Source organism: Nerophis lumbriciformis, linkage group LG01 (genome assembly GCF_033978685.3).
Source record: "Nerophis lumbriciformis linkage group LG01, RoL_Nlum_v2.1, whole genome shotgun sequence".
Lineage (NCBI taxonomy): Eukaryota > Metazoa > Chordata > Actinopteri > Syngnathiformes > Syngnathidae > Nerophis > Nerophis lumbriciformis.
Genome location: NC_084548.2, coordinates 59,995,001 through 60,020,640, shown reverse-complemented (window position 1 = coordinate 60,020,640; position 25,640 = coordinate 59,995,001). Strand labels below are relative to the sequence as shown.

The 25,640-nt window shown below is 44.4% G+C and overlaps 1 protein-coding gene and 2 non-coding genes across 3 annotated transcripts in view; all 3 read left to right on the top strand.

Annotated features, from left to right (window-relative positions):
* Window positions 1–1,690: 1,690 nt before the first annotated feature.
* trnas-gcu (transfer RNA serine (anticodon GCU)) lies at window positions 1,691–1,772 on the top strand. Its single transcript has one exon. It is a non-coding gene; the product is annotated as a tRNA-Ser (tRNA).
* Window positions 1,773–4,540: 2,768 nt separating this feature from the next.
* On the top strand, window positions 4,541–4,622 carry trnas-gcu (transfer RNA serine (anticodon GCU)). The gene has a single exon. It is a non-coding gene; the product is annotated as a tRNA-Ser (tRNA).
* An 8,129-nt stretch (window positions 4,623–12,751) lies between these two features.
* Window positions 12,752–25,640, top strand: part of LOC133570268 (uncharacterized) — a 25,454-nt gene continuing 12,565 nt past the window's right edge. Inside the window, exon 1 of the mRNA XM_061923103.2 lies at window positions 12,752–13,054. Coding sequence (XP_061779087.2) covers window positions 12,880–13,054 — 175 coding nt within the window. The 5' untranslated portion in view covers window positions 12,752–12,879. The remainder of the gene's footprint in view (window positions 13,055–25,640) is intronic.

Here is a 25,640-nt window from a genome sequence, read left to right as displayed (position 1 = left end):
ACCTTTATATATCGGTATCAGTTGATGTCGGTATCGGTAATTAAGAATTGGACAATGTCTGAATATCGGATATCAGCAAAAAAGCCATTATCGGACATCTCTACTGTGGATCGATCACTGTCAGCCCACGTTAGCATTTCATTTAGTTGTAACAAAGGCACAAAAGAGCATCTGTGGCCAGAATGTTTCTAACTCCTGTTAATTCCTGTGTCCTTTAAGAATGGTTGAAAGGACAGTGTTGTATGTGGATAATTGGTGGTTTCACAGACCACCTCCTCTGTTCAGTCATCCTTGTCAAGACTTACCTTGACATTTCGCATCTCATCCAAGTAGGCTTCATCAGTTCATGCTTATAGACTTAGATTGGTCAGATTAAGTCCAAGGGTTGGTGCCAGAACTCTAAATATTTATACTCCAAAAACATGGAGGGTTTAATATTTTGTTAATGTTGTAACAATAACACAACGATATCTTAATTCCTCTATATGTCCATGTGGTTACACGCTGTGATGTAGACCTTGATTGTAAAAAGTCTTATTTAGAGCCTCTCACCAAGTTTTGTTGTTGTTAACAGAAGATGAGGTGGCCGAGTGGTTAAGGCGATGGACTGCTAATCCATTACCTTGCCTGTCTTCATGTTTCCTCAAAATGACTTCTCAGCTTTAACAGAAAAAAATATGCTCATTTACCTAAAGGAAACCTTTTGTTGACAATAAAATAATTGGAGAATGCAGGTATCGATCCCGCTACATCTCACATGCAAAGCGAGCACTCTCCCATTTGAGCTAATTCCTCCTCTGTCTGTGCCTTAGACGTGGAAATACATTTTTTCAATTCATCCAGGTCATTGTAATCTCAGGGCATTCAATCGATCGCACCTGGACTGTTTGGTTTGTCTTATAAGATGTTTCGCTTCTCATCCAAGTAAGTTTCTTCAGTTCATGCTCATAAACTCAGACTGGTCAGATCTAGTCATAGACTTAGAAAGGTCAGATATATTTTAACGGCTGGTGCCATAAACCCAAATTCGTATACTTTAACACAAGGAAGGTTTGCCTTGGCAAGGATGGTGCTGCTCTATTGGAGTAAGAAAACAACTGTTGAGATGTAAAAAAAAAATCCTACTGTCAATGCTAACAGCAATTGTTGAATTGTAACTTCCTTTATTTAGCATTGAGGTATTGTGTGGCAGAAGGATCGCTGTGGATTGATCACTGTCAGCCCAAAATAGTCAGAATCACCCACGTTGGCATTTCCTTCAGTTGTAACAAAGGCACAGAACAGCATCTGTGACCAGAATGTTTCTAACCCCTGTTATTTGCTGGAGGCTAAATTGCAGAGTCCTTTAAGAATGGTTGAAAGGACAGTGTTGTATGTGGATAATAGGTGGTTTCGCAGACCACCTCCTCTGTTCAGTCATCCATGTTAAGATTGACCTTGACGTTTCGCCTCTCATCCAAGTAGGCTTCATCAGTTCGTGTTTATAGACTTAGATTGGTCAGATTAAGTCCAACGGTTGGTGCCAAATATATACTCCAAAAACCAGGAGGGTCTAATATTTTGTTAATGTTGTGGCAACAACATAACATTATCGTAATTCCTCTATATGTCCATGTGGTTACATGCTGTGATGTAGACCTTGATTATAAAAAGTCTTATTTGGAGCCTCTCAGCAAGATGGAGAACAGAAGATGAGGTGGCCGAGTGGTTAAGGCGATGGACTGCTAATCCATTGTGTTCTACACGCGTGGGTTCGAATCCCATCCTCATCGAGCTGTTGTTGTGGCCTCAACTGGCGTAAGGTTGTGAACGCAAAGATCAGGCTAACAATGCTTGACTGTGGTTACAGAGTATCACACTGTCATGTGTCAATGACTTTCTAGAGCTGAGATGACATTACCTTACATTTCTTCATGTTTCCTCAAAATGACTTCTCAGCTTTAACAGAAAAAAGTATGCTCATTTACCTAAAGGAAACCTTTTGTTGACAAAAAAAAAAACTTGTAGAATGCAGGTTTAGATCCCGCTACCTCTCACATGCAAAGCGAGTGCTCTCCCATTTGAGCTAATTCCCCCTCTGTCTGATACATAGACGTGGAAATTAAATTTTTCAATACATCAATGTCTATGTATGTTGTCATTCATCCAGGTCATTGTAATCTCAGGGCATTCAATCGATCGCAACTGGACTGTTTGGTTTGTCTTAGAAGATGTTTCGCTTCTCATCCAAGTAGGTTTCATCAGTTTATGCTCATAGACTCAGACTGGTCAAATCTAGTCTTAGACTTATAATGGTCAGATCTATTTTAGCGGCTGGTGCCAAACACCCAAATTCTTATACTCCAACACAAAGAGGGTTTGCCTTGGCTAGGATGGTGCTGCTCTATTGGAGTAAGAAAACAACTGTTGAGATGTAAAAAAACAAAAAGCAATCCTACTGTCAATACCAACAACAATTGTTGAATTGTATCTTCCTTTATTTAGCATTGAGGTATTGTGTGGCAGAAGGATCACTGTGGATTGATCACTGTCAGCCCAAAATAGTCGGAATCACCCACATTAGCATTTCCTTTAGTTGTAACAAAGACACAAAAGAGCATCTGTGACCAGAATGTTTCCAACTCCTGTTATTTGCTGGAGGCTATATTGCAGAGTCATTTAAGAATGGTTGAAAGGACAATGTTGTATGTGGATAATAAGTGGTTTCGTGGACCACCTCCTCAATCAATCAATGTTTTTTTATATAGCCCTAAATCACAAGTGTCTCAAAGGGCTGCACAAGCCACAACAAGGGTATAATACAGAGCGCCAATAATCCTTAAAGGCACTGCATTTGCGTGCCGGCCCAGTCACATAATATAAAAGGCTTTTGACACACACAAGTGAATCCAAGCACTCTTGATCAATAGCCATACAGGTCACACTGAGGGTGATCGTATAAACAACCCTAACACTGTTACAAATATGCGCCACACTGTGAACCCACACCAAACAAGAATGACAAACACATTTTGGGAGAACATCTGCACCGTAACACAACATAAACACAACAGAACAAATACCCAGAACCCCTTGCAGGACTAACTCTTCCGGGACGCTACATTATACACCCCCCGCCCCCCGCCCACCCCAGTACCTCACCGCACCCTGCATCCGTGTCGACAGCGAACGTCTGTTTAGTGCTGCCGCCCATATCATCGACAAGAACAGCTAACGCATACATTGTGACAATGCTGAGATGCTTGTTTTCATTCAGAAAAATTTACCTCTCACACGTGATGACAAGGTGAAAAAGAATTAGCCCACTCTTTGAGCTTCATCTGTTGCACAAATAGACTAATAGTCTGGACTGAGTGAAACTGTTTCATTTATGCTTTGTGCCTTTTTTCCCCATGCACTTTAAAGGATGGCTGTGTTTTCTACTAGTCTAGACTGAAGCAGTTGTATTAATGTTCATGCACTTTAAAGGATGGCTGTGTTTTCTACTAGTCTAGACTGAAGCAGTTGTATTAATGTTCATGCACTTTAAAGGATGGCTGTGTTATCTACTAGTCTAGACTGAAGGAGTTTTTTTTATTTTTGTGCCTTTCTTGTTTTTGTTTGCACATTTTTGTTACTCATACGAATACGTTAAGATTGAGCCCAATTTATAGTATACGCTGGACTGAAGCTGTGGGCCTTCATTGTTTTTGTAGCTGTTGTTTTGAGGCATGTTTAAAAAAAAAAAAATGCACTTTGTGAAAGTCAAAGTTAACAGTGTTTCCTATAGTTGTAGTGGGTATTAGGATTATTTCAGGGAGAGCATGGCAGTGCCATGTTGGCACTTTTTTCCATAACTTGAGTTGAAGTTGTTCTCTTAATTTGGAAAACCTTGTTACATTGTTTAATGCATCCAGGGAGGCAGCACAACAACATTAGGCATAATAATGTGTTAATTCCACAACTGTATATATCGGTATCAGTTGATGTCGGTATCGGTAATTAAGAGTTGGACAATATCGGAATATCGGATATCAGCAAAAAAAAGCCATTATCGAACATCTCTACTGTGGACCGATCACTGTCAGCCCAAAATAGTCGGAATCACCCACGTTAGCATTTCCTTTAGTTGTAACAAAGACACAAAAGAGCATCTGTGACCAGAATGTTTCTAACTCCTGTTATTTCCTGAGTCCTTTAAGAATGGTTGAAAGGACAGTGTTGTATGTGGATAATAGGTGGTTTCACAGACCACCTCCTCTGTTCAGTCATCCATGTCAAGGTTGACTTTGACGTTTCGCCTCTCATCCAAGTAGGCTTCATCAGTTTGTGCTTATAGACGTAGATAGGTCAGATTAAGTCCAACAGTTGGTGTCAAAACCCCAAATATTTATACTCCAAAAACCAGGAGGGTTTAATATTTTGTTAATGTTGTGACAATAACACAACAATATCTTAATTCCTCTATATATCCATGTGGTTACATGCTGTGATGTAGACCTTGATTATAAAAAAGTCTTATTTGGAGCCTCTCAGCAGGTTTGGACATTTGATAACAGAAGATGAGGTGGCCGAGTGGTTAAGGCGATGGACTGCTAATCCATTGTGTTCTACACGCGTGGGTTCGAATCCCATCCTCATCGAGCTGTTGCTCTCTTTAGTTGACCTCAACTGACGAAAGGTTGTGAACGTGTAGATTAGACTAACTAACTGTGGTTACAGAGTATCACACTGTCATGTGTCAATGACCTTCTAGGGCTGAGCTGACATTACCTTACCTTTCTTCATGTTTCCTCAAAAATGTCATACTTAAATAACATGAAGTTGAAATAAATGATAAAGATTGTAAAAGCCAACACAGAATTAAGACATAATTTGGTTTTATTCTGAATCCCGTGAAACAGATTGGTGGTTTTAGCTGATATAAAGACATTCAGGTGTTTATATATGTTTATGTTTAAGTATTTGGCAGACGCTTTTATCCAAAGCGTCATACATAAAAAATACATATAAAACAATCACTGTAAACATTATCATTTAAGGGAAGAATGTCATACAAAATATCAATACAAAGTGTCAAAGCAGAATAAATTATCTGCTGCTGCAGCAACAGAGATACAGTCTATAGGTCCCTAAGATATATAGATATCTATTGTATTCATACATTGTTTGTGTAGGATATAGGCATGTATATATAATCTAATAATATTGTTTCTTCAATTTAAAAATAGCTGACCGTTTTTTTCCCCTTCCCTGGGATTATATTCCCAGTTTTGATCTCGGACGTCTGGTCACTTATAGCATATAAAAATATTCTATTACTGTTAAGCAAACTATGAATAATAAAACACGCCAAAACATGTGTCCTTTATCATATCTACACGTATGACAAAAAAACGTGTGAAAATCAGTGGTATTCAGTGAGGTAAGATTCATTAAATGCGCTGACAGTTCATTGCTTCTGCCAAATGAATTGCACTGAGTGGAGCGGATCACCACTCCAAAATGGCGGCCCCACATCTCGTCAGCGCAAGTAGGGAGTAGCGGTCGATGCTCCGTCTACTTATAAGATGTCTATGGTTAGATGCATAGACATCTTTATTATTCATAGTTTGCTTAACAGTAATAGAATATTCTTCTATGCTATAAATGACCAGACATCCGAGATCAAAACTGGGAATATAATCCCAGAGAAGAGGGAAAAAAACGGTCAGCTATTTTTAAATTCAAGAAACAATATGATTAGGTTATATACAGTATATGTGATGGGACACAAGTAGGGGATTTTATTTTTTATGTTTCATTGCCATGCATGTCTTAGTGTTTTTATTGCTGTGGATTTTAATTGCATATTTTTACACTTTAGAATTTGATTGTATTTTTAATTGCAGGTTTTTACACTTTGGAATTTGATTGTCTTTTTAATTGCATGTTTTTACTCCTTGTGGACTTTGCTGGTATTTTAAGACGTTGCCCCTTTTAGCTTGTTGCCCCTAGCAACCAAGGTGCACAATTGAACGGCACCTGAAATTAGACACACCTGTGGAGCATTAGGACTGCACATTTAAAAGGAGAGAACAGGCAAGGATCGAGGGAAGCGACCGGAGGAGGGAAGTGACCGGAGAGGATCGACAGGCTTTGCCAAGAGCGACCGGGTCGACGCACGCAGGCTGGGAAGGAACCCCCTGGACTACACAGCAGACCCCGCAGGCTACCGGAGCGAACCCCAAGAAGCCCACAACACGCAGGGGCAGAGAAAACTCTGCCTCCAAAGTAAGTGTCGTGTTTTTTGGATCTGTAGGGGCATCCAACTGCCTTGGGCTGTGGGCTTGCGGGCTCGTGCGTTGTGCGCTGGATGTGTGGTTCTGTGGACAGGGGCGATCGGGACCTAGAGACCCGTGGTGACCCCCGGGAGCAACCAAGAGACGGGACGAGTACGGCCACGTAGGTCCCACAAGAGACTGGTGAGGAGAGTGGGCGTACCCAATACTTCGACCCGGAACTACAGCAGAGGCAGGGGAAACCCTGCCTTGCGTGTATGTGTGACGTCAGCCCGGATAGCGTCTCCTTGGTTTTAGAAGATTTTATCCCCGTGGCCTGCCTCCGTTTTAATTCTGTGTGCAGGAGGATGCCGTGGAAGTGGGCGGAGCCAAGACATTGACTCACTTCTCCTGTTGTGGCTGTAATTTGGATTATAATAAAGTGCGAACAAGCATAATTATCTTCCCTTATTTTTGGACGGCTGCTCTCACTACATTGGTAACTCGCACCAGATATCTGTTTCGAGCGACTTTCACCACGAGCACAACATCCCAGATGACATAGCGAGAGCACAGGGCTCTCCGTGGTTTGTTGTCGGGTCTGGGAGACGGCGCAGACGGAGGAGGGAGAGGAAGCAGAAGCGTGGCCGCAGGTCCGGCGTCTTGCTCAGGCTTAGGAAACAACCCCACAAGCCACCTCTACCGAGCCTGTTCCTCTCTAATGCCAGATCCCTTGTACAGAAGATGGACGACCTGGAGTTACAACTTGCTGGAAACCGCTATGTTCGGGACTGTTGTGCTATGATTATCACCGAAACCTGGCTTCACCCGGCAATACCCGATGCTAGCATGCAGCTAGCCGGACGCACTCTGCTCCGCCGGGACAGAACTAAGGACTCCGGTAAGAGCAGAGGAGGGGGGCTCTGTATCTACGTGCATGAGAACTGGTGCAACAACGGGACAATCACTAAACAGCACTGTTGCCCGGACGTGGAGTACATGTCTGTTAGATGTCGGCCTTTTTTTCTCCCGAGAGAGCTGTCTGTTGTTATCATCACGGCTGTGTATATTCCACCGGACGCCAAAGTAAACACAGCGCTCTCTCTTCTGCTGAACACCGTCAACGAACAGCAGCGGGCCCACCCCGACGGTGTTCATATCATAGCAGGGGATTTTAATAAGGCCAATCTGAAGACTGTACTCCCTAAGTTCTACCAGCACGTGAAGTGTTCTACAAGGGGCAAGAACACCCTGGACCACGTGTATACCAACATAAAGCACGCGTACAGAGCTACACCCCTCCCCCAGCTTGGACAGTCAGACCATCTTTCCCTCCTGCTCTCTCCTACCTACACCCCCATCAGACGCCAGGCCAGGCCTATCACAAAGACTGTTATGACCTGGCCTGACGATGCACTCCCCAAACTTCAGGACTGCTTCCAACACACAGACTGGGACCTCTTCCAACAACAGGAGCTGGAGACAGCCACAGGAACGGTGCTGGACTACATAAAGTTCTGCATCGGGAACGTGACTGTGGAAAAAACCATCCGGGTTTACCCCAACAAGAAACCCTGGATGACCAGCCAGGTCCGCACACTCCTCAGGGCCCGTGACGCAGCCTTCGGGTCAGGGGACAGGCCACTGTACAGTGTTGCTAGAGCCGACCTGAAGAGAGGGATTAAAAAAGCAAAGGCGGACCACAGGAGGTGCATAGAGTCCCATCTGTCCAGCAAAAACTCACGGGAGGTGTGGCGGGGCATTCATGACATCACGAACTTCAGAGGCTGCAATATGACAACTGCGGATCAGAGTGCGACACTGGCAGAGGAGCTTAACTGTTTCTTTGCCCGTTTCGAAACCCCCCAGCGACACTCATCTGCTCCAGCCCTGCCCCGCCCCCACCGGGCTCCGGCGCCACTCCACTCACTGTACAGGAGCACAGTGTCAGACGAGTGCTCCTGGCTGTGAACCCCAGGAAGGCTACCGGACCAGACGGAGTACCTGGAAAGGTGCTCAGGACGTGCGCCCACCAGCTCGCTCCCCCCCTCACCAGGATCTTCAACCTCTCCCTGGCTCAGGCAGTCATCCCATCCTGCCTGAAGTCATCTACAATAATCCCGGTGCCGAAGAAGTCTCCCATCACCAGCCTGAATGATTACCGACCAGTGGCCCTCACTTCGGTAATCATGAAGTGCTTCGAGCGACTTGTTCTCTAGCACATCAAGGACCATATCCCTCCAGACTTCGACCCCCACCAGTTCGCATACCGGGCGAACAGGTCCACAGAGGACGCCATCGCTGTTGCTCTCCACTCTGCTCTGAACCACCTGGAGCAGCAGCAGAGCTACGTCCGGATGCTCTCTGTGGACTATAGCTCTGCCTTCAATACAATAATCCCGGACAGACTCTGCAATAAACTGGACACTCTTGGCCTCCCCCCTCTCACAAACGCCTGGATAAGGGACTTCCTAACGGACCGACCCCAGAATGTGAGACTTGGCCCGCACCTCTCATCCTCCCGCACGCTGAGCATCGGCTCCCCACAGGGCTGTGTGCTGAGCCCCCTCCTCTACTGCCTTTACACCCATGACTGCAGTCCGGCCCACAGTGACAACCTTACCGTCAAGTTCGCCGACGATACCACAGTGGTCGGGCTCATCTCCAGGGGTGACGAGGCTGCCTACAGAGAGGAGGTCCTGAAGCTGACGGCCTGGTCTTCGGAGAACAACCTCGCTCTCAACACCAGCAAGACCAGAGAGATCATCGTCGACTTCAGGAGGAGCAGCACCGACCCTGCCCCCCTCTACATCAACGGCGAGCGTGTAGAGAGGGTCCACACCTTCAGGTACCTTGGAGTCCACATCTCTAATGACTTCTCCTGGACAGTCAACACCACATCAATCATCAAGAAGGCTCAGCAGCGGCTACACTTCCTTAGAGTCCTCGGGAAGTACAACCTGAAGCCTGACCTGCTGCTGACCTTCTACCGCTCGTCCATCGAGAGCCTGCTGACCTACTGTATTACGGTATGGTACGGCAGCTGCACTGCAGCAGACAGGGAGAGGCTGCAAAGAGTGGTCAAGACGGCTCAGAAGATCATCGGCCGCCCTCTTCCCCCTCTGACGGACATCTACACCTCCCGCTGCCTCAACAGAGCCAGTGCCATCATCAAGGACAGCACCCACCCTGGCTCTGACCTGTTCCACCTGCTGCCCTCTGGGAAGCGCTACAGGTGCATTAAAACCAAAACAAACAGGCTAAAGAACAGCTTCTTCCCCAGGGCCATAACCATCCTGAACGGACTGCCCCATTGTCCCTCATAACTGCCTTCTCTTCGGTGCAATAACCCATTCCACCAACCACCCTGTTTTTGTTTTTGTTTTTTTCATGTATATATTCATTTCACACCATATTCATTGCACTTCTACATTTTTTATATTTTTATATATTTGCACATTGTTTTTCTAGCATGCACACATCGCACTGTATGGAATGGCCTCAATCTCGTTACCTTGCGTAATGACAATAAAGCTGATTCTGATTCTGATTCTGATTCTGATTCTGATAATGTTTACAGTGATTGTTTATATGTATTTTTTATGTATGTCGCTATGGATAAAAGCGTCTGCCAAATACTTAAACATAAACATATAAAAGCTAGACTAAATTTATACTTCTACTGTATAGCCACTGTCCATCTGATTTTCTAGTTAGCTAACATATATTACCCCCCATCCCCTACACAATCTGGACTGTGGTCCTAACTTTTACCCCTGTTGGCTTTTACAGTCTTTATCTTCATTTATTTCAACTTTATGTTCAAGTATGACATTTTTAAATGTAATTAATTTAATTGACAAGCGATTCTATTATGGTCATACCAGTGACGTGCAGTCACTAGAGGCAGGTGAGGCGGGGCCTCACCTGCCATCATGGAAAGAAAAACAATGTAAAAAGAAAATATTTTTATTAAATTGTTATATGTATCCAGTGATTATACTATAAAGTTATTTTCCATTTAACTTCACCAGTTTTAGATTATTTTTATTCAAAATCGCTGAATTTTCACATTTGCCGTTCAAATACTGAGAAGAGACGGTGCGGTGATCAGCTCACTCAGTTGTGCCTCAACATGGATTGCGGACTCGGCTAACTGCTGGCCTGCTGTGCAGTGAGACCGTGTTGCTATATGAATTATATTATACATTTCCATAGTTTAGTTAGCTGAGGTATATAATGTACAGTGTATTTTGTCAACAACTGTATGTGTGTAACGTATATCTTGTGCTGAGCGATCATAAAACGGCTGCAAAAGACGCACTGGCTGAGGCTCCAGTAATCCCGCCTCCTGCACCCCCGCCGTAGATTGCAACCCCTGACGGGAGTGTTATATCAACTAAAGCCCACACTTAAACGTTCCACGTGCAAGATTGAATCTATTTAAAAAAGTTATTTCATAAGAAGCCAAAAAGTGTAAAAACAATAATGTTCGTGTTGGAGTTGTGAATGACTGCAGGGCCACAACATTAGGTACACCTGCAGACTGCAGGTGTACCTAATTCACAACTCCTCCAACACGAACAATATTGTTTTTGCACTTTTTGGCTTCTTATTAAATAACTTTTGTAGCCTATTTTTATGGGCTTTCCTCTTTGTGATGTTAAGTTCCTGTTATGCGCTGTTATACAGTATATGCCTTGAGCTCTTATTTTGAAGGCGCTAAGAGCGGAAGTGATGACACGTTGGAGTGGAGTGGAAGTTTTTGAAAGAAGGTAAATAAAGTGGTCCTCGTGTAAACTGGAGCCTCCGTGTTTGTTATTTTGTAGTTTCATACAGTATAGGCGACATTTATAAACCCTCGGTTACACTTTTTTAAATAGATTCAATCTTGCACGTGGAAAGTTGAAGTGAGGGCTTTAGTTGATATAACACTCCCGTCAGGGGTGCATTAATCCAGCACAACAGCGGCGAATGGACTTCATTTATAAGTAAAGGTAAGACCATAATAAATTTTTTTTTATTAAATGTGCTTTTTTGTGTGCTACAGTTTGTATGTGTAAAGTTAAAGTTAAGTTAAAGTACCAATGATTGTCACACACACACTAGGTGTAATGAAATTTGTCCTCTGCATTTGACCCATCCCTTGATCACCCCCTGGGAGGTGAGGGGAGCAGTGGGCAGCAGCGGCACCACGCCCTGGAATAATTTTTGGTGATTTAACCCCCAATTCCAACCCTTGATGCTGAGTGCCAAGCAGGGAAGAATGCTGGTATGAGCTTTTAAACATAACCCATTAACTGCTGCCAATCAAATGGTGAATAAGATACTCTTTAGGGTTCATATGTTTGTAAATCTGACTGTGATGAAGTCAGTGCCTCACCAGCCATGAACCTCACCGCACGTCACTGGGTCATACTCTTGTTTGCTAGCGGCTACAATTTCAGTACTATTGAAGATCTTTGCTCCTTCTCAACTCCGTGGTAGTATTCTTTTCACAAAATACAACCAATAGAACGTTAATGTTAAATATTACTTGGGAAAAGTAATCCCCCGATTCCTATTTTCAACAGTCCGCTCATTTGAGCAGGAAAACTCTGAACACCATATTTGTTTTCTACATGTCAACTGTCAGTTTAGGCCATACTTGCCAACCTTGAGACCTCCGATTTCGGAAGGTGGAGGGTGGGGGCGTGGTCGGGGGTGGGCTGGGGCGTGGTTGTGGGCGTGGTTAAGAGGGGAGGAGTATATTGACAGCTAGAATTCACCAAGTCAAGTATTTCATATATATTGTGTGTATATATATATATATATACACATCCTGAAAATATGCAAACAAACTGTATTTAGATAATTGATACTTCAAACTTGCATAAATAAATATTAAGGAATATAACATAACTTGGCTTCTGAGAGTTTCAAAATGTAATGAATAAAATGCTAAAGTTGTTGATAAACAAGCAATTATTTTAATAATTAAATATGGTCATTTTAAATGAATTATTATGATAATTTAAAATCAATTATTTCAAATATGTTTATTTTAATGTATAATTCTATGGCTGGATGTAATAAGGAGTCACGAAAAAATACAAATAAAAATACAATTAATTTTGATCTTTTTAGCAAAATATAGTAAAAATGTATTTAGTTTTTTTTTAAATTAATAAATATATTTATTTTTAGGTAAGATAAACATAATAATACAATTTATCTCTAGTCTGGATGATTTAGTTCTTGTCACCCTGTTGTCCTCCCGTCATGAAAAAAGGCTGTCCTCACTCAGGTCCGCATGGAGCTGGAGGGGGCGTGGCTTCCAGCTCCGCTGAAAATCGGGAGATTTTCGGGAGAATATTTGTCCCGGGAGGTTTTCGGGAGAGGCGCTGAATTTCGGGAGTCTCTCGGAAAAATCGGGAGGGTTGGCAAGTATGCTTTAGGCTGCTCGCCGGCTCCTCATCACCACTTCAAGATGGCGGCCGAATTTCTCGCCTCACAACAGCCAGTGCTGCGTCTACTTATAAGGTGTCTATGGTTAGATGCGTTTGACTTAGCTTAGCTTGCTAGCCGCTAACAACGAGACGCGGAAGTAGGCCACACGTCGCTCAGCGGACACCCGTCTAATTGTCGTGATTGTGCCAAAATGCGTACAGTCCAAATGCTGAGAGCGTTGGTGAATCAGCGACTAAATGCGGCGGTTGAAGAAATATTTGTGGTGTTCGAAAGAACGATAGCGGACTACGAGGAAGAGAACCAGCGACAACGTCGACTACTGGACGCTGTCTTCAAGCGGCCTCGACTTGTGTTACACAAAGCAGGTTTGTTTCCTTCTTACTCTCACATGTTTACTGTAAAATAATGCACACTGCACCGCAGCTTGCGTAGGCTTCTATCGGATGGCGTGGACTCATTTTCTACATCTTCTGTACTTGATATTATTAATTATAAATATCGAATGCAGCTGAGATAGGCTCCAGCACCCCCAGCGACCCCGTAAGGGACATGCGGGGGTCCATTGTTTTTCCTGCTTTTGCTATCTGCGCCTAATGACTGAGCTACGTGACGTAATTTCTTGTGATCTCTCACGGGGCATTTCTGGTCAGGGCGGGATTCGTTCCGAGGGATTCGAATAAAGAACTAACTCTTTTTCTTTACTATAGTAGTCTCGATAACGGGTACCGGTTCTCAAAAAAAGATTCGAGTCCGAGGACTCGGTTCTTTTCTTATCGAACAACCGGGAAAACCGGTTTCGAGTATCATCCCTACTGGTGAATGAATGATGAATGAATGGTGGTCGGAGGGGCCGTAGGCGCAAACTGGCAGCCTGACTTCCGTCAGTCTACCCCAGGGCAGCTGTGGCTACAAATGTAGCTTACCACCACCAGGTGTGAATGAATGATGGGTTTCCACTCCTCTGTGAGCGCTTTGAGTATCTAACAATAGAAAAGCGCAATATAAAATCTAATCCATTATTATTATTATTATTATAGATGGCGGACAATAAATGATAGTCTGCTTTGCCAGTCCAAAAGCATTCAATGTTTTCCGTAGTTAGTCTTCCCTCGACGGCCAGGTAATACAAAGCACACGCTACCTTTTTTTTAAAATCACATCCACAGGAGCTCGCATTCTCGTTGACTCTCCTTCGACAAATGGACAAAGTTTTTCGGTAAGTAGCATCACAGCTGACCAGGACATTCCAAAGTTCTCTTGCCGTCTGAGGAGTGTTGTATCCGAAAGTTTTTTTTAAGGTATTTATGTGTGATTTCCACAAGCGTCTGTACATGTAGAAGAAGGAGAAACACGAGCATGTCTGGATGACTCGCTTTCATATATCCAGTGGTTAGCTCTGTTGTTATGAAACTGCTTTATTAGTTTACTAATATTACTACTCGGTGGCCTAGTGGTTAGAGTGTCCGCCCTGAGATCGGTAGGTTGTGAGTTCAAACCCCGGCCGAGTCATACCAAAGACTATTAAAAAATGGGACCCATTACCTCCCTGCTTGGCACTCAGCATCAAGGGTTGGAATTGGGGGTTAAATCACCAAAAATGATTTTCCGGGCGCGGCACCGCTGCTGCCCGCTGCTGCCCACTGCTCCCCTCACCTCCCAGGGGGTGATCAAGGGTGATGGGTCAAATGCAGAGGACAAATTTCACCACACCTAGTGTGTGTGTGACAATCATTGGTACTTTAACTAACTTTAACTTTAACTATTAGGCAGCTGGCTGCGGCGTGTTATTTCTGACATCACTTCCTGTGTGGGTGTGGTCTTTCTGACTGTGAAACCCCATTTTTAAAAATTCCTAGCGCCAACACTGTGATGAACAAAAACACAAATAGTTGTCTTTATTAGAGATAAATGCGTTAAAATGTAATATCGGAAATTATTGGTATCGTTTTTTTTATTGTCTGTATCTTTTTTTTTTTTATTAAATCAGCATAAAAACACAAGATACACTTACAATTAGTGCACCAACCCAAAAAACCTCCCTCCCCCATTTACACTCATTCACACAAAAGGGTTGTTTCTTTCTGTTATTAATATTCTGGTTCCTACATTATATATCAATATATATCAATACAGTCTGCAAGGGATACAGTCCGTAAGCACACATGATTGTGCGTGCTGCTGGTCCACTAATAATACTAACCTTTAACAGTTAATTTTACTCATTTTCATTAATTACTAGTTTCTATGTAACTGTTTTTATATTGTTTTACTTTCTTTTTTTATTCAAGAAAATGTTTTTAATTTATTTATCTTATTTTATTAATTTATTTTTAAAGTACCTTATCTTCACCATACCTGGTTGTCCAAATTAGGCATAATAATGTGTTAATTCCACGACTGCATGTATCGGTTGATATCAGTATCCGTAATTAAAGAGTTGGACAATATCGGAATATCAGATATTGGCAAAAAGCCATTATCGGACATACCTTGTCTTTATATATATAGAACCAGAATGTAGAGCATTTTTATTAGATATTAGAAATTACTTGATGGCGTTGTGTTCACACCCCAACACTGTTTTACCAAACATAGTGAATAACCATGATTAATAATCGTGATTTCAATATTGATAACAATAATCTTGTTTATTAAATTTGCCCATAACCGTGCAGTCCTAAGTATAAGACTTGACCTCATATATTAACACAATTTGTATCTATATGGACAAAAAGTGCAGTTCATCTTGCAAATTTTTCACATGTATTTTTATTTATTTATAGTATTTTTTTTTGTTTCTGTCATTTGTTTATAATGCTTGTGTTGCTTTCATATGCTCATTCAACTTTCTACTTGAAGGTAAATACATACATTTTTAATGTTTGTGTTCAAAAAAAAATAAAACTTGGTGAAAGGATTTCATTATAGTTTTTGAAATTTTGAGCACATTTAAAATTACCGCTGTAATAATAACCGTGATAGTTTTGGTCACAATAACTGTGATAAGAAATGTTTATGACATGACATTCCTATAATGAACAATTGTAACGTAATTGTTTGGTAGAATAAATTGATAAAAACACAGCAACATGAACGTTTGCCTTGGTGCCCTTACAACTTGCCTTGGTGCCCTAAAATATGAGCCCTCCTTTAAGGCAACACTGGCCTTGACCTTAAAAATTTAAAATTTGAGGCCTTATATTATATATCTATATAAATATATATATCCATCCATCCATCCATCTTCTTCCGCTTATCCGAGGTCGGGTCGCGGGGGCAGCAGCCTAAGCAGGGAAGCCCAGACTTCCCTCTCCCCAGCCACTTCGTCCAGCTCCTCCCGGGGGATCCCGAGGCGTTCCCAGGCCAGCCGGGAGACATAGTCTTCCCAACGTGTCCTGGGTCTTCCTCGTGGCCTCCTACCGGTCGGACGTGCCCTAAACAACTCCCTAGGGAGGCGCTCGGGTGGCATCCTGACTAGATGCCCGAACCACCTCATCTGGCTCCTCTCGATGTGGAGGAGCAGCGGCTTTACTTTGAGCTCTCCCCGGATGACAGAGCTTCTCACCCTATCTCTAAGGGAGAGCCCCGCCACCCGGCGGAGGAAACTCATTTCGGCCGCTTGTACCCGTGATCTTGTCCTTTCGGTCATAAACCAAAGCTCATGACCATAGGTGAGGATGGGAACGTAGATCGACCGGTAAATTGAGAGCTTTGCCTTCCGGCTCAGCTCCTTCTTCACCACAACGGATCGATACAGCGTCCGCATTACTGAAGACGCCGCACCGATCCGCCTGTCGATCTCACGATCCACTCTTCCCTCACTCGTGAACAAGACTCTGAGGTACTTGAACTCCTCCACTTGGGGCAAGATCTCCTCCCCAACCCGGAGATGGCACTCCACCCTTTTCCGGGCGAGAACCATGGACTCGGACTTGGAGGTGCTGATTCTCATCCCAGTCGCTTCACACTCAGCTGCGAACCGATCCAGTGAGAGCTGAAGATCCTGGCTAGATGAAGCCATCAGGACCACATCATCTGCAAAAAGCAGAGACCTAATCCTGCAGCCACCAAACCGAATCCCCTCAACGCCTTGACTGCGCCTAGAAATTCTGTCCATAAAAGTTATGAACAGAATCGGTGACAAAGGGCAGCCTTGGCGGAGTCCAACCCTCACCGGAAACGTGTCCGACTTACTGCCGGCAATGCGAACCAAGCTCTGACACTGATCATACAGGGAGCGGACCGCCACAATCAGACAGTCCGAAACCCCATATTCTCTGAGCACTCCCCACAGGACTTCCCGAGGGACACGGTCGAATGCCTTCTCCAAGTCCACAAAGCACATGTAGACTGGTTGGGCAAACTCCCATGCACCCTCAAGGACCCTGCCGAGAGTATAGAGCTGGTCCACAGTTCCACGACCAGGACGAAAACCACACTGTTCCTCCTGAATCCGAGGTTCGACTATCCGGCGTAGCCTCCTCTCCAGTACACCTGAATAGACCTTACCGGGAAGGCTGAGGAGTGTGATCCCACGATAGTTAGAACACACCCTCCGGTTCCCCTTTTTAAAGAGAGGAACCACCACCCCGGTCTGCCAATCCAAAGGTACTGCCCCCGATGTCCACGCGATGCTGCAGAGTCTTGTCAACCAAGACAGCCCCACCGCATCCAGAGCCTTAAGGAACTCCGGGCGGATCTCATCCAACCCCGGGGCCTTGCCACCGAGGAGCTTTTTAACTACCTCAGCAACCTCAGCCCCAGAAATAGGAGAGCCCACCACAGATTCCCCAGGCACTGCTTCCTCATAGGAAGACGTGTTGGTGGGATTGAGGAGGTCTTCGAAGTATTCCCTCCACCGATCCACAACTTCCGCAGTCGAGGTCAGCAGAACACCATCCGCACCATACACGGTGTTGGTAGTGCACTGCTTCCCCTTCCTGAGGCGGCGGATGGTGGTCCAGAATCGCTTCGAAGCCGTCCGGAAGTCGTTTTCCATGGCTTCCCCGAACTCCTCCCATGTCCGAGTTTTTGCCTCCGCGACCGCTGAAGCCGCACACCGCTTGGCCTGTCGGTACCTGTCCGCTGCCTCAGGAGTCCCATGAGCCAAAAGAACCCGATAGGACTCCTTCTTCAGCTTGACGGCATCCCTCACCGCCGGTGTCCACCAACGGGTTCTAGGATTACCGCCACGACAGGCACCAACTACCTTGCGGCCACAGCTCCAATCAGCCGCCTCGACAATAGAGGTGCGGAACATGGTCCACTCGGACTCAATGTCCAGCACCTCCCTCGTGACATGTTCAAAGTTCTTCCGGAGGTGGGAATTGAAACTCTCTCTGACAGGAGACTCTGCCAGACGTTCCCAGCAAACCCTCACAATGCGTTTGGGCCTGCCAGGTCTGTCCGGCATCCTCCCCCACCATCGCAGCCAACTCACCACCAAGTGGTGATCGGTAAAAAGCTCCGCCCCTCTCTTCACCCGAGTGTCCACAACATGAGGCCGCAAATCCGATGACACAACTACAAAGTCGATCATAGAACTGCGGCCCAGGGTGTCCTGGTACCAAGTGCACATATGGACACCCTTATGCTTGAACATGGTGTTCGTTATGGACAATCCGTGACGGGCACAAAAGTCCAATAACAAAACACCACTCGGGTTCAGAACCGGGCGGCCATTCTTCCCAATCACGCCTTTCCAGGTTTCACTGTCGTTGCCAATATGAGCGTTGAAGTCCCCCAGTAGAACGAGGGAATCACCCGGGGGAGCACCCTCAAGTACTCCCTCGAGTGAATCCAAAAAGGGTGGGTACTCTGAGCTGCTGTTTGGCGCGTAAGCGCAAACAACAGTCAGGACCCGTCCCCCCACCCAAAGGCAGAGGGAAGCTACCCTCTCGTCCACCGGGTTGAACTCCAACGTGCAGGCTCTGAGCCGGGGGGCAACAAGAATTGCCACCCCAGCCCGTCGCCTCTCACTGCTGGCAACGCCAGAGTGGAAGAGAGTCCAGCCCCTCTCGAGAGAACTGGTTCCGGAGCCCTTGCTGTGCGTTGAGGTGAGTCCGACTATATCCAACCGGAACTTCTCTACCTCTCGCACTAGTTCAGGCTCCTTCCCCCCCAGCGAGGTGACGTTCCACGTCCCAAGAGCTAGCTTCTGTAGCCGAGGATCGGACCGCCAAGTGCCCTGCCTTCGGCTTCCGCCCAGCTCACATTGCACCCGACCTCTATGGCCCCTGCTATGGGTGGTGAGCCCATTGGAGGGGGGACCCACGTTGCCTTTTCGGGCTGTGCCCGGCCGGGCCCCATGGGGGCAGGCCCGGCCACCAGGCGCTCGCCATCGTGCCCCAACTCCGGGCCTGGCTCCGGAGGGGGGCCCCGGTGACCCGCGTCCGGGCGAGGGAAATCTGAGTCTCGGTTCTTGCATTTCCATAGAAGTCTTCGAGCTGCTCTTTGTCCGATCCCTCACCTAGGACCTGTTTGTCTTGGGAGACCCTACCAGGGGGCATGGAAGCCCCCGGACAACATAGCTCCTAGGATCATTGGGAAACGCAAACTCCTCTACCACGGTAAGGTGGCAGCTCAGAGAGGAGTAAATATATATATATGTATATATATATGTGTATATATATATATATATATATATATATATATATATATATATATATATATATATATATATGTATATGTATATATATACATATATATGTATATATATATATATATGTATGTATATATATATATGTGTGTATATATATATATATATATTATTTTTATTTTTATTTCATTTTATTTTTTCATTTATTTTATTTTTTTTTTCATTGAATTTTATTTTATTTATTTATTTTAATTTTTTATTTTTTTTTGTCGGAAGAAACTGGAAAAAATGAAACATGGTCGGTTGCATGAACAAAGGCACTCGTGGTCCGCTACGCCTGCAAAACACAGTGCTCTATGCTCTGGTGCTACCAAATTAAAAAAAATTGCAGCACAGACAAAATGTAGTAGCAATATAAAATGTCCTAAATATCACAATTTCAATATTAACAGTCAAACATACACACATATAGACTCAATGCCATCATACGGCCTACTGCAACACTCAAACACAAAGAACATTCCTAAGCTGTGCTAGCACTAGGGCTGGGCGATATATCGAATATGCTCGATATATCGCGGGTTTGTCTCTGTGCGATGTAGAAAATGACTATATCGTGATATTCGAGTATACGTTCTCACGCAGTTGATTTTAGCTGCGGGCATTACACTACAGACGTTTCTCACTCATTCTTGTCTCTCCTTCTCAGAGACATAAAACACGCGCACCTTCTTACATACGTCGCATACTGTCGCGCGTGCAACATCATACGCTCTCGCGGAGCAGAGAGGTAGCGGTATGGATAACGTTAGCTGTGAAGCTAGCGGAGCGGTGCGAGTGGTAATACGAGAGAAAGAAGGTGCAAATCTGGTAACAAATGAAGGAAGAATGAATTCTCAAGAAAAACGGCACGTCTGGCGGTGGTTTGGCTTCAAGCGGCAAGATGTTGAACAGACAACCGTAATATGTCAAGTATGTCGCAAAAGCGTTGCTACAAAAAGTAGTGTGCATGTGTGACATCATGCACAAAAGTGCACTTTATTTGTTTTAAACTATTGTAGTTGCGTTCTGTACAAAAAGTGCACTTTAATTTAGTGTTTTTTTGATATGTCATCTTAGTGACATCATGCACAAAAGTGCACTAATAGCTTGTTCTAAAATGTCTGACAATCTTGCACTTTCTGTTTTGAAATGACATGAATATTTGTGCCACTGCTTAATAACTGTTTAATAAATACAGTTTTGGTAAATTGACTTAGTTGTGAGTTCCTTCTCTGCATGAAAGTTTAAAATGAGCATATAATAATGCAGTATGAACAAGAATGTTTTAATGTAGACACATAGAATCATCATACTGGTGTGATTATATGCATCAAGTGTTCATTCAAGGCTAAGGCAAAATATCGAGATATATATCGTATATCGTGACATGGCATAAAAATATCAAGATATTAATAAAAGGCCATATCGCCTTGTAGGGCTGGGCGATATGGATCAAAACTCATATATCGTAAAGTTGGGTCCATAAACTAACCCATAAATGGAAATATCCTTTTGACGTAACTAAATTTCTCCACCGTGCCTTGATTTTAAATTTTTGGGACAGTTTGGGATCCCAAATACACAAAATCGGGTACCAACATATACAAACCTCGTTTCCATATGAGTTGGGAAATTGTGTTAGATGTAAATATAAATGGAATACAATGATTTGCAAATCCTTTTCAAGCCATATTCAATTGAATGCACTACAAAGACAAGATATTTGATGTTCAAACACATAAACTTTATTTATTTTTTTGCAAATAATAATTAATTTAGAACCCCCTGGGTCTCCGCTGTCGTATTTTAGGCTTCATAATGCGCCACACATTTTCGATGGGAGACAGGTCTGGACTGCAGGCGGGCCAGGAAAGTACCCACACTCTTTTTTTACGAAGCCACGCTGTTGTAACACGTGCTGAATGTGGCTTGGCATTGTCTTGCTGTTTAGATGGCAGCATATGTTGTTCCAAAACCTGTATGTACCTTTCAGCATTAATGGTGCCTTCACAGATGTGTAAGGTACCCATGTCTTGGGCACTAACGCACCCCCATACCATCACAGATGCTGGCTTTTGAACTTTGCATCGATAACAGTCTGGATGGTTCGTTTCCCCTTTGGTCCGGATGACACGATGTCGAATATTTCCAAAAACTATTTGAAATGTGGACTCGTCAGACCACAGAACACTTTTCCACTTTGCATGAGTCCATCTTAGATGATCTCGGGCCCAGAGAAGCCGGCGGCGTTTCTGGATGTTGTTGATAAATGGCTTTCGCTTTGCATAGTAGAGCTTTAACTTGCACTTACAGATTTAGCGACGAACTGTATTTAGTGACAGTGGTTTTTTGAAGTGTTCCTGAGCTCATGTGGTGATATCCTTTAGCGATTGATATCAGTTTTTGATACAGTGCCGTCTGAGTGATCGAAGTTTCACGGTCATTCAATGTTGGTTTCTGGCCATGCCGCTTACGTGGAGTGATTTCTCCAGATTATCTGAACCTTTTGATGATATTATGGACCGTAGATGTTGAAATCCCTAAATTTCTTGCAATTGCACTTTGAGAAACGTTGTTCTTAAACTGTTTGACTATTTGCTCACGCAGTTGTGGACAAAGGGGTGTACCTCGCCCCATCCTTTCTTGAGAAAGACTGAGCATTTTTTGGGAAGCTGTTTTATACCCAATCATGGCACCCACCTTTTCCCAATTAGCCTGCACGCCTGTGGGATAATAATAATAATACCTGGGATTTATATAGCGCTTTTCTAAGTACCCAAAGTCACTTTACATGTAGAACCCCATCATTCATTCACACCTGGTGATGGTAAGCTACTTTCATAGCCACAGCTGCCCTGGGGTAGACTGACAGAAGCGTGGCTGCAATTTTGCGCCAACGGCCCCTCCGACCACCACCTATCATTCATCATTCAATTCACCGGTATGAGTGGCACCGGGGGCAAAGGGTGAAGTGTCCCGCCCAAGGACACAACGGCAGCGATTTTGGATGGTAAGAGGCGGGGAGCGAACCTGCAACCCTCAGGTCTGTGGAACGGTTGCTCTACCCACTACGCCATGCCGTTCCAAATAAGTGTTTGATGAGCATTCCTCAACTTTATCAGTATTTATTGCCACCTTTCCCAACTTCTTTGTCACGTGTTGCTGGCATCAAATTCTAAAGTTAATGATTATTTGCAAAAAAAAAATGTTTATCAGTTTGAACATCAAATATGTTGTCTTTGTAGCATATTCAACTGAATATGGGTTGAAAATGATTTGCAAATCATTGTATTTCGTTTATATTTACATCTAACACAATTTCCCAACTCATATGGAAACGGGGTGTGTAAGAAAAGTAGGTTTTGTATTATAGGGTCCCAACTTAAAGGGGAACATTATCACCAGACCTATGTAAGCGTCAATATATACCTTGATGTTGCAGAAAAAAGACCATATATTTTTTTAACCGATTTCCGAACTCTAAATGGGTGAATTTTGGCGAATTAAACGCCTTTCTAATATTCGCTCTCGGAGCGATGACGTCACAATGTGACGTCGCATCGGGAAGCAATCCGCCATTTTCTCAAACACCGAGTCAAATCAGCTCTGTTATTTTCCGTTTTTTCGACTGTGTTCCGTACCTTGGAGACATCATGCCTCGTCGGTGTGTTGTCGGAGGGTGTAACAACACGAACAGGGACGGATTCAAGTTGCACCAGTGGCCCAAAGATGCGAAGTGGCAAGAAATTGGACGTTTATTCCGCACACTTTACCGACGAAAGCTATGCTATGACAGAGATGGCAAGAATGTGTGGATATCCTGCAAAGCAGATGCATTTCCAACGATAAAGTCAAAGAAATCTGCCGCCAGACCCCCATTGAATCTGCCGGAGTGTGTGAGCAATTCAGGGACAAAGCGCCTCGGTAGCACAGCAAGCAATGGCGGCAGTTTGTTCCCGCAGACGAGCGAGCTAAACCCCCTGGATGTCTTGGCTCACACCATCCCGAAGATGATCAAGAGAAGAATATCGATCCTAGCTTCCCTGGCCTGCTGACATGAGGGTATGTCTACAGAATATATTAATTGATGAAAATTGGGCTGTCTGACCTCTCAAAGTGCATGTTGTTGCCAAATGTATTTCATATGCTGTAAACCTAGTTCATAGTTGTTAGTTTCCTTTAATGCCAAACAAACACATACCAATCGTTGGTTAGAAGGCGATCGCCGAATTCGTCCTCGCTTTCTCCCGTGTCGCTGGCTGTCGTGTCGTTTTCGTCGGTTTCGCTTGCATACGGTTCAAACCGATATGGCTCAATAGCTTCAGTTTCTTCTTCAATTTAGTTTAAGCTACCTGCCTCCACACTACAACCATCCGTTTCAATGCATTCGTAATCTGTTGAATCGCTTAAGCCGCTGAAATCCGAGTCTGAATCCGAGCTAATGTCGCTATAGCTTGCTGTTCTTTCCGCCATGTTTGTTTGTGTTGGCTTCACTATGTGACGTCACAGGAAAATGGACGGGTGGTTAAAATCAGGCACTTTGAAGCTTTTTTTAGGGATATTGCGTGATGGGTAAAATTTTGAAAAAAACTTCGAAAAATATAGTAAGCCACTGGGAACTGATTTTTAATGGTCTTAACAATTCTGAAATTGTGTTAATGTTCCCCTTTAAGAGGTGTTTTGAGATAATAAAAAAGTAAAATATATCTCAATCTTCTTTCAAAAAACATTTAGCTATGCTCAATTCTTTAGCTAACAAAAACACAAAAAAACCCTAATGTGAAGTAAAGTGCCCTGGTTTAAGAGGAGATGTTTAAAGGTGCTTTGTGGACTTGGAGAAGGCATTCGACCGTGTCCCTCGGGAGGTCCTGTGGGGAGTGCTCAGAGAGTATGGGGTATCGGACTGTCTGATTGTGGCTGTCCGCTCCCTGTACGATCAGTGTCAGAGCTTGGTCCGCATTGCCGGCAGTAGGTCGGACACGTTTCCAGTGAGGGTTGGACTCTGCCAAGGCTGTCCTTTGTCACCGATTCTGTTCATAACTTTTATGGACAGAATTTCTAGGCGCAGTCAAGGCGTTGAGGGGATCCGGTTTGGTGGCTGCAGGATTAGGTCTCTGCTTTTTGCGGATGATGTGGTCCTGATGGCTTCATCTGGCCAGGATCTTCAGCTCTCGCTGGATCGGTTCGCAGCCGAGTGTGAAGCGACTCGGATGAGAATCAGCACCTCCAAGTCCGAGTCCATGGTTCTCGCCCGGAAAAGGGTGGAGTGCCATCTCCGGGTTGGGGAGGAGACCCTGCCCCAAGTGGAGGAGTTCAAGTACCTAGGAGTCTTGTTCACGAGTGGGAGAAGAGTGGATCGTGAGATCGACAGGCGGATCGGTGCGGCATCTTCAGTAATGCGGACGCTGTATCGATCCGTTGTGGTGAAGAAGGAGCTGAGCCGGAAGGCAAAGCTCTCAATTTACCGGTCGATCTACGTTCCCATCCTCACCTATGGTCATGAGCTTTGGGTTATGACCGAAAGGACAAGATCACGGGTACAAGCGGCCGAAATGAGTTTCCTCCGCCGGGTGGCGGGGCTCTCCCTTAGAGATAGGGTGAAAAGCTCTGTCATCCGGGGGGAGCTCAAAGTAAAGCCGCTGCTCCTCCACATCGAGAGGAGCCAGATGAGGTGGTTCGGGCATCTGGTAAGGATGCCACCCGAACGCCTCCCTAGGGAGGTGTTTAGGGCACGTCCAACCGGTAGGAGGCCACGGGGAAGACCCAGGACACGTTGGGAAGACTATGTCTCCTGGCTGGCCTGGGAACGCCTCGGGATCCCTCGGGAGGAGCTGGACGAAGTGGCTGGGGAGAGGGAAGTCTGGGCTTCCCTGCTTAGGCTGCTGCCCCCGCGACTCGACCTCGGATAAGCGGAAGAAGATGGATGGATGGATGGATGTTTAAAGGTCAACATGAAAATAATTGACTTTTAACAATAAACATGATTATAGGACATACACACAGAGATTTTAGCCAGGAACACCAACCTGCCAACTGTGTCATTATACTGTGTGACAGGCTGTCCTTTTAAAAAGTAATTAATTATAGTTACTCCTTATTTTACCAAAAAAATAATTTAATTACTAACATAATTACTCTTTAATAAATATAATTAACTACGAAGGCAATGAAGTAATGTTACTTAAACAAAAACTTCAAATATCTGGCATAAATAGGTGTCATATGAGAGGTGTGTGTGTGTGTGTGTGTGTGTGTGTGTGTGTGTGTGTGTGTGTGTGCGCCTTTTAAAAGGCGGTGCTTGTTGCCGTGTG